Genomic DNA, 11,604 nt, shown 5'->3' on the forward strand with positions numbered 1-11,604 from the left:
GATTTCACCACAGGAATAGTGCAGTTCAGAAAAAGGAGCTCTGAGGCGTGCCAGGGGTGCTCTTGTCATCACTGGGACGGAGGGTTATTTCTGTGTTTTTATTGATGGTGAGTAGAGAGTGCTTTTTGGCAGAGACTGAAGGCATGAATTTGCCTTTAATGTAGTTTTGTTGGCTTGGTTTCTGATAATTCTGTCTTTTTCACTAGCTCTGAGGAGAGAAGATGCTGCTTTTCTGGTTGTAGGAGAGCTGTTGGGGACTAAATGACACTGAATCACCCATTATCCCTTGGAAATAATTTTCTGCTTCTGCCCATTGCCTGCTTTTTGGAAAATATTCTCCATCCAGAACAGATTTGGAATTTTAAGGAAAATAATTGTTGCATGTTTGCAATGGAAGCTTTCAGAAATGTTCCTATTTGATAGGACTGCTCTGCTCCATAAATAATACTAAACTGCCATCAGTTTTCCTGAGATCTTTCCCTGTCTGTGGGGATTAGCTTGGCACTGGCTGCTGCTGCTTTCCATGTTTCCTCACCCTGCACCACTCAACACTTCTGTTGTTATGCGATTATGGAATCACTGCCCCTCTATTTTCCCCCTTCTTTAAAAATAAGCCCTGTACTTCAAGAATAATAAGGTACAAGTTGTCATCTGACTGAAAGAAAGGGAGCTTTGTGGATATTTATATCATGGCTAGTGGCATTTCAGAGCCCTGAGGAAAAACAACTCAGTTTCCAGTCTTCAGCGATGTCGGATGTGGCAGGAGGCAGCAGCGGCAGGGATGTACCAAGAAGGGGATTTTTCCAAGCTGTTACTTAACTGATATTAGCATTTGAAGGCACATAAGGCCTGACCTTTAATCCTATGTGTAGACTTGCTGATCTGCTTACTTGAATGCCTCATTGTAGTGCTGCAGAATGAAGCGGATTGCATCAGATCCGAGAGGAATCTTCTGTCACCAGAACTTGCCTATTTAGGTGTGTGGCTGCATGAGCCCATCCCACATGTAACATCTGCAAACTCAGAGCTTTCAGATGCACCTCCCTGATCTCTTCTCTGGCTCCTGTCTGAAGGAGTGATCATTGCATTCATCAGTGAGTGATCATTCATCTCCAAAGCTCAAGCCTTGCTGTGTGAGCCGACAGAGTTAAAAAAGACAATCCTGACCTGCAGTCTTTCCCAAAAGTTTTGGAGTTCTTGCAATTCACTTCTGTAGCAATTCAAAGCATGGTGCTTAATTAGTTTTATGGGGCTTTAGTGGAAGAGGTTGGTGGGTTTTATTACATTCACATGGAAAGCTGGAGCCAAGAATGTAAAATGAAAACCGAAGATGAAGAGCACCGGAAAGCAGAACAGGGTTTGTGAGGCGACCAAGCGTGCATGTGATACTGTGCAAAGTCCCAAAGAGTCTTCTGTCTAAACTGGTAACATACTTCAGAATAAATTTTGAAGTCACAGCTGTTGTGAGAGGCTCCAAAGATGTCAGCCATGCAAGAGGGCAAACTGAGGAATAATTTAAATAGGTGGGACTGAGGCACCAAAGCTACACTGGGGTCCTCGTTGCCATGAGTTTTCTGGGAAGGCGTGTTCCACATCCATGGAGTTTGCAGTGTGCTCACAGCACCACGCTGGAGTTATGGTGTCCCATGCTCTGGAAAACCAGCTTGCTGAAGAGAGGCTTGCAGGGGTGCTGGGCTGTGCCCCGACTTGTGTTCAGAAGGACCCCAATGCACACACAAAATGGTACCACTGTGGTGTTCTCTAGGGGTGACTGACAGCTCCAGACATGGCACGGCATGTCACTCTGCCAGCAGCCTGTGGAAAGCTGTTCTGACATAGCCAACCCACTTGGCAACAGAGCCATGGCTGGCTCACAGTGCCTGATGACTCAGTTAAGTCCTGGAGTTGTTATTGCAGTGGAAGGAGTCGTTCTGTTCTTTAATTCCTTTGTGCAGCCCATGGATCAGTTGGATGGTATCCTGCCAAGGCCTGTAGTTAGAAGAAATTATAACACAAAGATCTTTTGGGGCTGGGCAAGTCGTGACTGCAAATTCTGTGTTGGAGCTGACGGCCCGGGAGGGTTTTCTTTTGCCATCAGAACGTTTACCAGCAGTTCCAAATGCAGCTTCCTTGGTTAGTGCTCAGTGCAGCAGCTGGAGGCACTCTCACTGCCAGCCCACCCACATCAGCAGGACAGGGCACACACGCCTTCATCCTTTTCTCCCCTGCTGATTTATCACATGCTTTCCTTACCCAGGAGACCAGATCCCCAAAGCTCTCATCTTCCCATTTCTGTTGCAGACTCATACCAGGAGCTCATGGCTTCATCCTTCTCCTCTGCTCATGGCTCCTCTGCTCTCTGCCAGATTTGTCATGCGTAGGCAGGGGCAGGGCTCATGTGCTGCTTGGGAAGCCAAGGTCAAAGCAGGAGCAGCAGTGGTTTTATTTTACATCTGGTTTGCTTTTTGGTTGGACACCATGATAAATGTGAATTGCTGTTATGCCAGAAATCTACCTGGAGGGTTCATGTCTCTAAAATGGGCTAATACATAACTTGTGGGAGAGACTGTTGTGCTCCAGGAGTTTGCACAAATGCACTTTTGCTTCACAGAGCTTATGGTGGTTTCCCTTCATTATCTTTATGCTTAAATAGAGTTTGGGCAATTTTGAGACACACAGCATTTGTTGTCACTCTCACAAACTGAGTTGTATCAGAAGTACCAGTGTGTCATCAGATTCTGCATCTCAGCTTCTTCCCTCAATTATTTTACCTGACATTAAGGGCACAAAGGCGCCCTTCTTTGTTACTCAGAGCAGCAGGAGCCATGCAGCCGTCTCCTTTTTCTTGCTTCAAGGTTGCCTGTTCCAATCACTTTGCATCAGGATTTTTGTGATCATTCAGGATTGTGAGGTTGAACAAGGCACTGAAAAGCATCTTCCAAGTCTGACACACCCCTCGCAGTGCAGAGGCAAATCTACAGGAAGAGAGCATGAAGATGCTGCAGCGTTTTTGATAAAGAGGGGGCAGGAGAAGGGTCTGCAAGGAGGGAAGCGAGTTGGAGGGGTTCCTTAGGCCAGGTTTATCGCTGGCCTTTGGGCTGGCTCTCCCTGGAAGGTGCTGGGTGCTTGAGGATTCGCTGGCCTCTAGTGGTGACGCTGGGGAGAAGCTACGAGGAGCAGCTGTGTTCTCTCTGTGCGTGCTGCTGGGTGTGCTAAAAGGCAGGTAGTGCTGCAAAACATTTCGGGTTTGAACACCCACCTTGCTCCTGAAACAGTTAAAGGAGGTCCTGGACTCCTGTGCAGGAAGTCCCTTGATTTTTGCAGTGTCTGTTTTAGACCCTTGGGACTTGAGGGATCTACGGTGTCTAGAGAATGAATGAATGATTTTTAGATCATTGCAAGTAAATTGTGTAGAACTAGAATGTGAGATAAAAATGAAACTTAATCTTATAAAGCAATCAGAACTTAATATCAAAACTTTGTGAAGAGACGAATCATAGAATCCTATAAGGGTTTGGGTTGGAAGGGACCTTGTTAGTAGTGACAGGCACAGTGTCATACGCAGCTCAATCATGAGAAACTTACGGGAAATTGATTTTAAAATAAATTTTAATGGATCAGCACTGGGAACCAAACAAGTTGGGTTATGGTTTGGTTTGTTGTTTTTTGGGGGGTTGTTTGGGGTTTTTTTCAAGTATGAATTTAGTGTCTGTGGCTAAATGAAAATGCACAATTTCATCAAGAAGGTTCCCCACCAAAAGGTGCTAGTAAGCCCTTCTCGATTAAATGCTCATCCCTTTGAATTTTTCCTTCCCTTCTTCAGTCCTGCCTTCCTTGATCCCTGTCTTCCCTCGTATATCTCTCTATCCTTAGTCTCAAATAATCCACTTTATTAAGATTTAGAGTGCATTCGGGGCTGTACTCCTTTGAACCATGGTTTTGAGAAGGGCTGGAAGGCAGATTAAGTTTCCATAAGAGCTCCTGGTCTTTTCAATATATTTCAGCCTTTGACAAAGACATTCATATTCATCCCTGGTATTGCCATTTTTGTAAGTCATGTTATAAGTAAATAAATATTAGTAGCACATGGGTGCCTCCCACGATTCCCATTTCACCTTTTAAAATACTGAAACAGGCCCCACTCAGCACAGAGTGCAGTTTTGGTTCAGATCTCACTGCAGAGCTGTGAAAGCAAAGAAGGTGTTAATGCCACGTGCTAACAAGGTGGTGGTTTTCTGTTCCCAGATGTGAAAGGACCACCCACCCACCGACTGTCCTGTGGCCAGTCCCCCTACACCGAGATGACAACATGGGAGAGGAAATACTGCATCCTGACAGACAGCCAGCTGGTGCTGCTCAACAGAGAGAAGGAGGTGAGACAAGCTCATGTTGGTGCCTCAGTGTCTGCCCTTTGGGAACACGGGGGAAATGATGCCTCAGGTTTGAGCTTTTATGTTTTTCAGATTCTGTTCTGCTTTAGTGTGTGAGTCTGGGCTTCATATGAGGGGATGGTGAGCTCTCTGCACAGAGCAGGGAGACAAAACAATTCCTGCTCTAGCTGGGACCAAGGACAAATCTCAGGCCCAAGAGCACAAACAACGTGGGCTAGAGAGAGAAAAACAGGAGGGATGAGACTTCATGGGCCTAAGCTGTAATTGGAAAATTAGCTCCAATATGCAAATGGACCAGAACTTATAAAAGTTTTGTAAGTTTAAATGGACAACCTGTGACCAGTTGTCCATTTTGTGGCCAATTTGGGTTGTGCTGCCCAAGGTGGATCCACTGAGGCCTCTTAATAAATCCCTACTTTATTCTTTAGCTCAGTCTAGTCTCTGTTCTAGGTCAGCCTTCAGAAGGCATCAGCCTTTATTGGTAAAAGAAGAAGGCAGCTTTCTTCATCTCCCCTTTATTTCACTCACAAATCCTTTGAAATGTGTGTGAGGAGGAAAAGGGAATTTAAAAAGAAATTCTTTACTGCCAGAGGGATGAGACACTGGAACAGGTTGCCCAGGGAGGTTGTGGATGCCTCATCCTTGTAGGTGTTCAAGGCTAAGTTGGATAAGGCCTTGAGCAACCTGGTTTGGTGGGAGGTGTCCCTGCCTATGGCAGGGGGTTTGGGACTAGGTGATCTGTAAGGTCCCTTCCAATCCCTTCCCATTCTGTGAAAAGGGGAGATAAGCTATCCTGGGTGTGAATGGGGTGGTGCACAGAGTTATAATCCAGCTGGCCCAGATGCTGGTGGCACACAAGAGGTGACTTCTGGAGTTCTGCAGCCTGTGTTTGTCTGCCACTGTGTCTTCTGTGTTACTACTTCTTTTAATGGTGGTTAAAACCATCACAAGTATGTAAACCTGCCTCTTTATGGCAGTGCAGTCATAAAGGTAGGGAAAAGTGAAGGCTTTTTATCCATGAGTTTTAGTCTAATGCCATAGTTTCCTATATTTGGCGATGCCTCCAATTTTTGTGGTTTTTCTTGATTCTTTTGAAGCTTCTGTATTAAGGCTGTTACAGCCTGAGAGTGAGACCTGGTGTGGAACAAAATATTAGTCAGCTGTGCTCAGATTTATTTGCAATGAAATATTGCCTTGCATAGGGAGAGTGGGAGGAAATGGTTTAGAGAAGGACTTGAGTTATTAGAAGGGAACAGCATTAATGCTGATGTGTGGGAGAGGTGATCAAAAGCAGGCAAAATGGAAGGCCTATTTAATGGTATTTGTTTACTATGTAATTCCTTTTCTAGTCTGACAGGATTGACACCTGAGGAATTGAAGTATACACTGAAGAAACTTAAGGAGATGTGAGAATCATTTCTAAAACAGTGCTGTTCCAGCGTGGCTGGACCAAAAGGATGCATCTCATTAACAAATGTAATTGAAACAACACTGGCTCATATCACATATAGTTACCTGAAGATGGTAATCATGCGCTTAGGGGTTCTTATTTCCCCTACCACAGACAGCTGAAAGCATTTTGCTGGGAGTAAGATGAGTCTTTTGACTAGATCTGAGTAGTAAATGTGGGAAGTCCAGTGTATCACATCATTGTATTCTGTGTTTAAATACACTCATGTTTTTGTCAGAAGCTGAGGAAATTCAGTATCAGGCTATAGAAGGCCTAAGGGTAGCAGTAACCCCCCAAAAAAGCAAGCAGTAGTGTAAATTCTTGCAGTGCTCTTTCAAAGGAATCTTTCTGCACTACCACAATGAGAAATAGCTTATTTTGGGAAATGCTGCATGCAGATGGGCCAAGCAGACATGCCTTTGGTGCAGGTGTGACTCCACATGCTGATAATGGGATTTGTTTCAGAAGCCTGTAGCTGGAGTCAGATTTGCCATTCTGATTTTCTAGTAATTTGTGGCTACTGTGAAATGAGAGGAAAAAGGGAACTCCTTGCAGAACCATGAGTGTTCAGTAGGAAAATCAGAGGTTGGTGTAGTCTGGCTTCTGAGTCTGGACACACAGTCCCTTACAGAAACACAACATGTAGAGCTGCCATTCAGGAGAGAGACATAGTGCAAATCCAGAGTATCAGCCCCTTCTTGCAATTTTTCTGAACTAGGAGTATCCCTTTGCAGCCTTCCTGACAAAGGGGAGGGGAGGCAATGCAGTTAAATTTTTCTTGGCAAATCATTGAGAGTTGAAAGAGGCTCCATGAAATGTGACCTAGAAACAAGAGTGCACAAAGGCCTAAGACAGCAGTGGGGTGAGATGCTTGTTAAGAGCATGGTGGTGGAAAAGTGTGTACAAGGGGAATCCTAAAAGGATCCTGGGTGGGACCACTGGTGCAGGGAGCCTAAGCAAAGACCAGGTGAACAAAGAAAAGGGAGGTTACTTTAAGAAAAAAATTATTATGTTCAGAGTAAAATTATTGGAAAGGTGATGCTGGAGGAAGCGTTTTGTTGAAGCAAACCAGGCACTAGGGAACAGGAGCAGGAGAGATTCCTGCTCTGAACACAGTCCTTACTGATGGAGTGAGTAGGTCAGAATTCCTTTGGGCTGCTGAGGAGGATCTTAGAAACAGTGTTCAGGACAGAGGGACACTCACCAGTGAGGGAGAGGGTGCGGGGGAAGAAGGAAGAGAAGGGAAGGGCAGAGTGCCCTTGCAGCCCAGAGGGAGTGATGGATGCCTTGAGAGGCTGCCTGGAACAGAGGCTGGGCAGTGTTAAAGAAATAAAGTAGGGATTTATTAAAAGGCCTTCTAAGGATACACCATGGGCAGTACAAGAGCCTGGCTGAGGCTACACCTAAGATGGGTGATGAGTTTTCACACTTTTATAAGTTTTGGTTCATTTCCATATTGGGGTTCATTGTCCAGTTACAGCTCCAGGTTAGGCAGTCCCATCCTCTCAGTCTGCTCTCCTCAATTCCCTGTTCTTTAAATTTTTTGGGCCTGAAGCTGCACCAGTGTCCTTGGCTCTGGGGCTGGAAAAGGTTTGTTTTGTCAAACTAAACTGTGAAGAGAACTTGCTAAGACTTTTTATATGAAGTTCAGAGTTATATATTCATGCAGTACAGGATCTGGAAACATGAAAGCTGAAACTTAAAGCATCAGGAGCACTTGCGTTATCACAAGGCTGACATAACTGGAAAGGTGTAAGTCTGAAACCTCTCATTTTATTCTCTGTCCATCTGCTTTGTTACTTCATGGAATGAAATCCAAGAAGTTTGGCCTGTGTGAGTCTGGAAAGGAACAGAAATGTGTGTTTATACTGCTTTGTAAAATCCTTCTGCAGGTATGGTCCAAGTCAGAAAGTGAAAAATATATACAAAATGTAAGCAGGTAAATGGAAGAATTCTCCACTGTTTCAATTATAATGCTAAATTTGGGTTTTTTTCAGTTAGTCCTGCTAAAATACTGCAGATTTTCAAGACCAAGGAAACACTACAGAAATAAACATTGTAGTAGAGAAAACTCCTTTCTCATAGTGTCCCACCATTATGGATTTATTGTCAAGGCAGTTTGAATGAAGTGTATGCAAAAGAAATTCTGTGCTGTGCAAGAGTAGGTTGAAAATCTGAGGCCTTTTGAAGTGCAACTTGATCCAAAATTATCTGTAATTACTTAGACAAAAATAGTCTGGCAGTATCACCTTGTGTAGTGTAGAAAAACATTAATTACTTGACACCTTGTCAGCTTTATAAAATGAGAATAGGTGAGACTGAAGAATAAAAATTATTAATGAAAGGAAGAGTTCAATGCCTAAAAAGTAAGTAGAAAGAAAATTAATCCCTGTAGGAACATGGGAGACAACTTAGCAAATAAGGAGTCCTGAGTGACAGGAGGTGTGCAATTATTACACAGTGTGATAATATTTAACAGCATTTTCCAAGACAAGGAAAACAAGCCTAGATTGATGCCCATACAAATCAGGTATTTCTTCTACAAGGAAGAGTTTTCCCTGTCAGGAAGGTGTAGATGTTTTCATCTGCTCTGGGAAACCTGTTCCAGCAGGTGGGAGGGTCTGTGAGGGCACAGCAGACATGTCTGCAAAATCAGAGCCATTTGAAACAGGGAAAGGGAATGAGTGTTGATGAAGAGTGTTCCAGACACACAACCCTGTGCACAGCACTTCCACTTGGAGGCTGCAAGTGGCAAATGGCTGCACCTGGCTCTGGGCTGCTTTTCAGCTGGGCTTTGTCAGCAACTTGTCTGCAGTCCTGCAGAATGTTTTAGTCTTGTGTTCACTTGGAAATGAAGATGAACAACACTTTTCACTGTGTTAGACTCTTCTTTTTCTCCTCCCTGCACCCAAACCTCATCTTTCTTCTTGGATTTAGAGGTGGTTTTAATCAAGGGCAAAGGATAGCAAAGACCTGCATGCACTGTGACAAGATCTGCTGCTCACTGGTGCTGGTGACAGAGGCCAGCAGCACACGTGGCAGGTATTTTCCTACTCTTCCATCTCCTGTGACTGACACCAGTAGGGGTGTGACAGTGGTGATCCCAAAGGAGCAAACACTGCTGCATGGGGCCCTAGGGGAAGCTGTTCCCTGATCTCACTGCCCTCCTCAAAGGATTTGTCATGTTGGGGGTCTTACAGTAAACATGTTTCACCTGTAAATAAGAGTTTGTCAAAGCTGAACCCAGCCATAAGATAAGATTTGCCTTAATTTCCAAGCAAATTTAATTATTTAATTATCAAAAGCCCAGAGAAATGTTTGCTGTCAATATTTTTAAAGTGGATTTCCATGTCAAAATTTTAGCTAGCTTCTAACTTTCTAAAGGAAGGTAAAAGTTAAAATGCATTATTTAACTGGTTTTGACATGATTCCAAACTTCCTGACTGTTAGATCAGAAGAGTCTGCAAATTCTCAAGTTTGTCTTGAACCACTCTTTTCAATCTGGAAAAATCTTATCTGCAATGAAGACTTTTTTTTCATCTGCTTTTTTTTTTTAAAGAGACTGTCTTAGTTTGCCTTTAAGAGGCCTTAAATGCTTGGAAAGCTCTTACTCCTGTTTCTTCTGAAATTACCTCATCATCAAACTGCGGGACATCCCTAATACAGACTTTTTATACTTAAAAGGTATGTTCACTGGCAGGTGAGCTGGGATGCTGTTCAAGGATTTAGAGTCTGAGCTCTGAACCCATCCTCATTAAATTGTGAAATTTGCCATGAAAACGTGACCTGTGATGAAAATTGTTGAGATTGCTAAAATGATCAGCATCTGGACACTGCCCCTGTGTACCTTTTTATCACAGTTAACACTGCTCAGACTCCAGTCCTGAACCAGCAGCTTCAGCATGTCAGCTCAGGGTCAGAGAATTCCCAGGTTGGTGAATTCTCAGCAGGGAAAGAAGAGAATAAAGCTGGATGGGGGAAAAAGAAAAAAAAAAAAGAGCTGAAAGACTGAATCACCATCAGAGTCCTGACTTTGCAAGGCTGCGCCATTCCCTTCAATCCTTTGCTGGACTGCCTGCTGGGCTGGGGGGGCTACAGGAGTGTTGGGAAGGTTGCAGATGTCTGCCTTGCTCTTCACATGGTATTTATTTGTGCACTTCCTTGTGTTTTGGTGCCCCCCCATCCATGAATCCATTGTTTGACCACAGAGCACTTTATAGAACTGTTTAAAATGTGTCCAGTCCCAAGGGATGCAGGGCTGCTGTCCAAGCTCATTTTACATGTACCCAAATCTGTTGGTTTTTTTTAGAGCAGGCTGGTCTCATGCTAAGCAATGAATACTGGTCCTGCAGTCTTGGAGTTAGTTCTTTTTGTCAGGATAAATTGAGACTAAGGTTTTGGAGAAGTTTTACTGTAAATAACAAAGCTTTTTCAAGTCAGACTTAAGGGGATCTTTTTGAGTTACTTTGGTGGGGAAATCGGTGCTGCAGTAGCTGGATTGGTCTAGAGCAAGCAGGTGGGTGTGGTGCAGTGAGTTCACTGTGACTGGAGTGTGGCAGGCGTTTAAGGAGTGCTGAAGCAGGTGGGGGGTGTGACTGGTAATAGCTGATCTGGAAATATGGCTCACAGCATCCCACCAAAAGATTCTCTGAAGGAAATCAGGAAAATCAGGAGAGGCAGAGGATCAGGAGTGTGTTTTAAAGGGAATAAGACTAAATGGAGCCTCCAGATGAGAACCAAAAATTTAATATGTGAATTTGATTGAACAAATGTGGCATAAACTAACAAAATTAGTCTCTGTTTAACTTACCAGTGTGCTTTTGCACAAGAGCTTATACAGCTGTAAAAATCACCAGAGAAGACAATAGTCTGATCAGAATAAGCGCCAGGGGTTTGGGAAACTTGTCTTGAAAAATGGGCACTGTTTGAAGGAGACAAATAAATCAGGATAGTAATAAATAGCATTTAAAATGACCTTAAAAGAACGTTAAGTGCTTAGAAATCAGGAAATGCCAGAACTAGTTTTGAGAGCCATTGTAGTGTGCAGCCTGTTTCTAAAAAAATGCAGTATCTCTGAGATCTTTTACAACCTTCAGTGCAAATGAATGATAGCTTTTTGTTTGCTATTAATACTCATTTTTCAGAGTTGATGGAAGATACAAAAAGAGAAGCAGCACAGGAAATAGGAGAGGGGCTTCTATTTCTTTTCTATTTCTTTAGCTGTGTGTTATGTAGCCACATGAAAAGAAACTGCCATGCTACCTGTACTGCAGTTATACTGCTGGAACCAAAGCCCTCATCAAAAGTTCACTGAGACATTTTGTGCCTCCTTCCAGCTCCTGGGTGCTGAATCTCCCTCATCCCTGAGCTTCCTTCCAGCTGTGGAAGATTCAGGGGGGCCCTGCCCAGGCACAGGTTCCAGACATGGTAACAGGCACCAAAAGCTGTGGTGGCCACCAACAGAAGGTGTGGTGGCCAGCACCGAGCGGTGCTGTTGCCTGCACGCTGCAGGTCTCTCTGGGTTGGGAGCAACCACAAATTCACCAATGGTGGTGAAGCACAAATTCACCAGTTGGTGAACCAGTGGTTCACCAACACTGAGCTCAGTTACCACCTGAGCATGGCAGGACCTGCTGGGCCGTAGCCATGAGCTTGCTGCTCGGGGTGAGGCTCTCTGCAGCCCGGGAGTGCCTGTGCAGCGCCGGTGTGCACCAGGTAGCTGTCACAAGTTTTGCTTTCTCCAAGTTTTGCCTGGAGCCATCT

The 11,604-nt window shown here is 44.2% G+C and overlaps 1 protein-coding gene across 7 annotated transcripts in view; it reads left to right on the plus strand.

The window, feature by feature from the left end:
* RASAL2 (RAS protein activator like 2) overlaps nucleotides 1-11,604 on the plus strand; it is a 163,955-nt gene that overhangs the window by 77,703 nt on the left and 74,648 nt on the right. For all 7 annotated transcript variants that reach the window (XM_059854618.1, XM_059854619.1, XM_059854620.1 and 4 more), the window contains exon 2: nucleotides 4,246-4,373. In XM_059854618.1, the coding sequence (XP_059710601.1) occupies nucleotides 4,246-4,373 (128 nt within the window). The remainder of the gene's footprint in view (nucleotides 1-4,245; nucleotides 4,374-11,604) is intronic.

This window comes from Haemorhous mexicanus, chromosome 9, assembly GCF_027477595.1.
Source record: "Haemorhous mexicanus isolate bHaeMex1 chromosome 9, bHaeMex1.pri, whole genome shotgun sequence".
Classification (NCBI taxonomy): Eukaryota; Metazoa; Chordata; class Aves; order Passeriformes; family Fringillidae; genus Haemorhous; species Haemorhous mexicanus.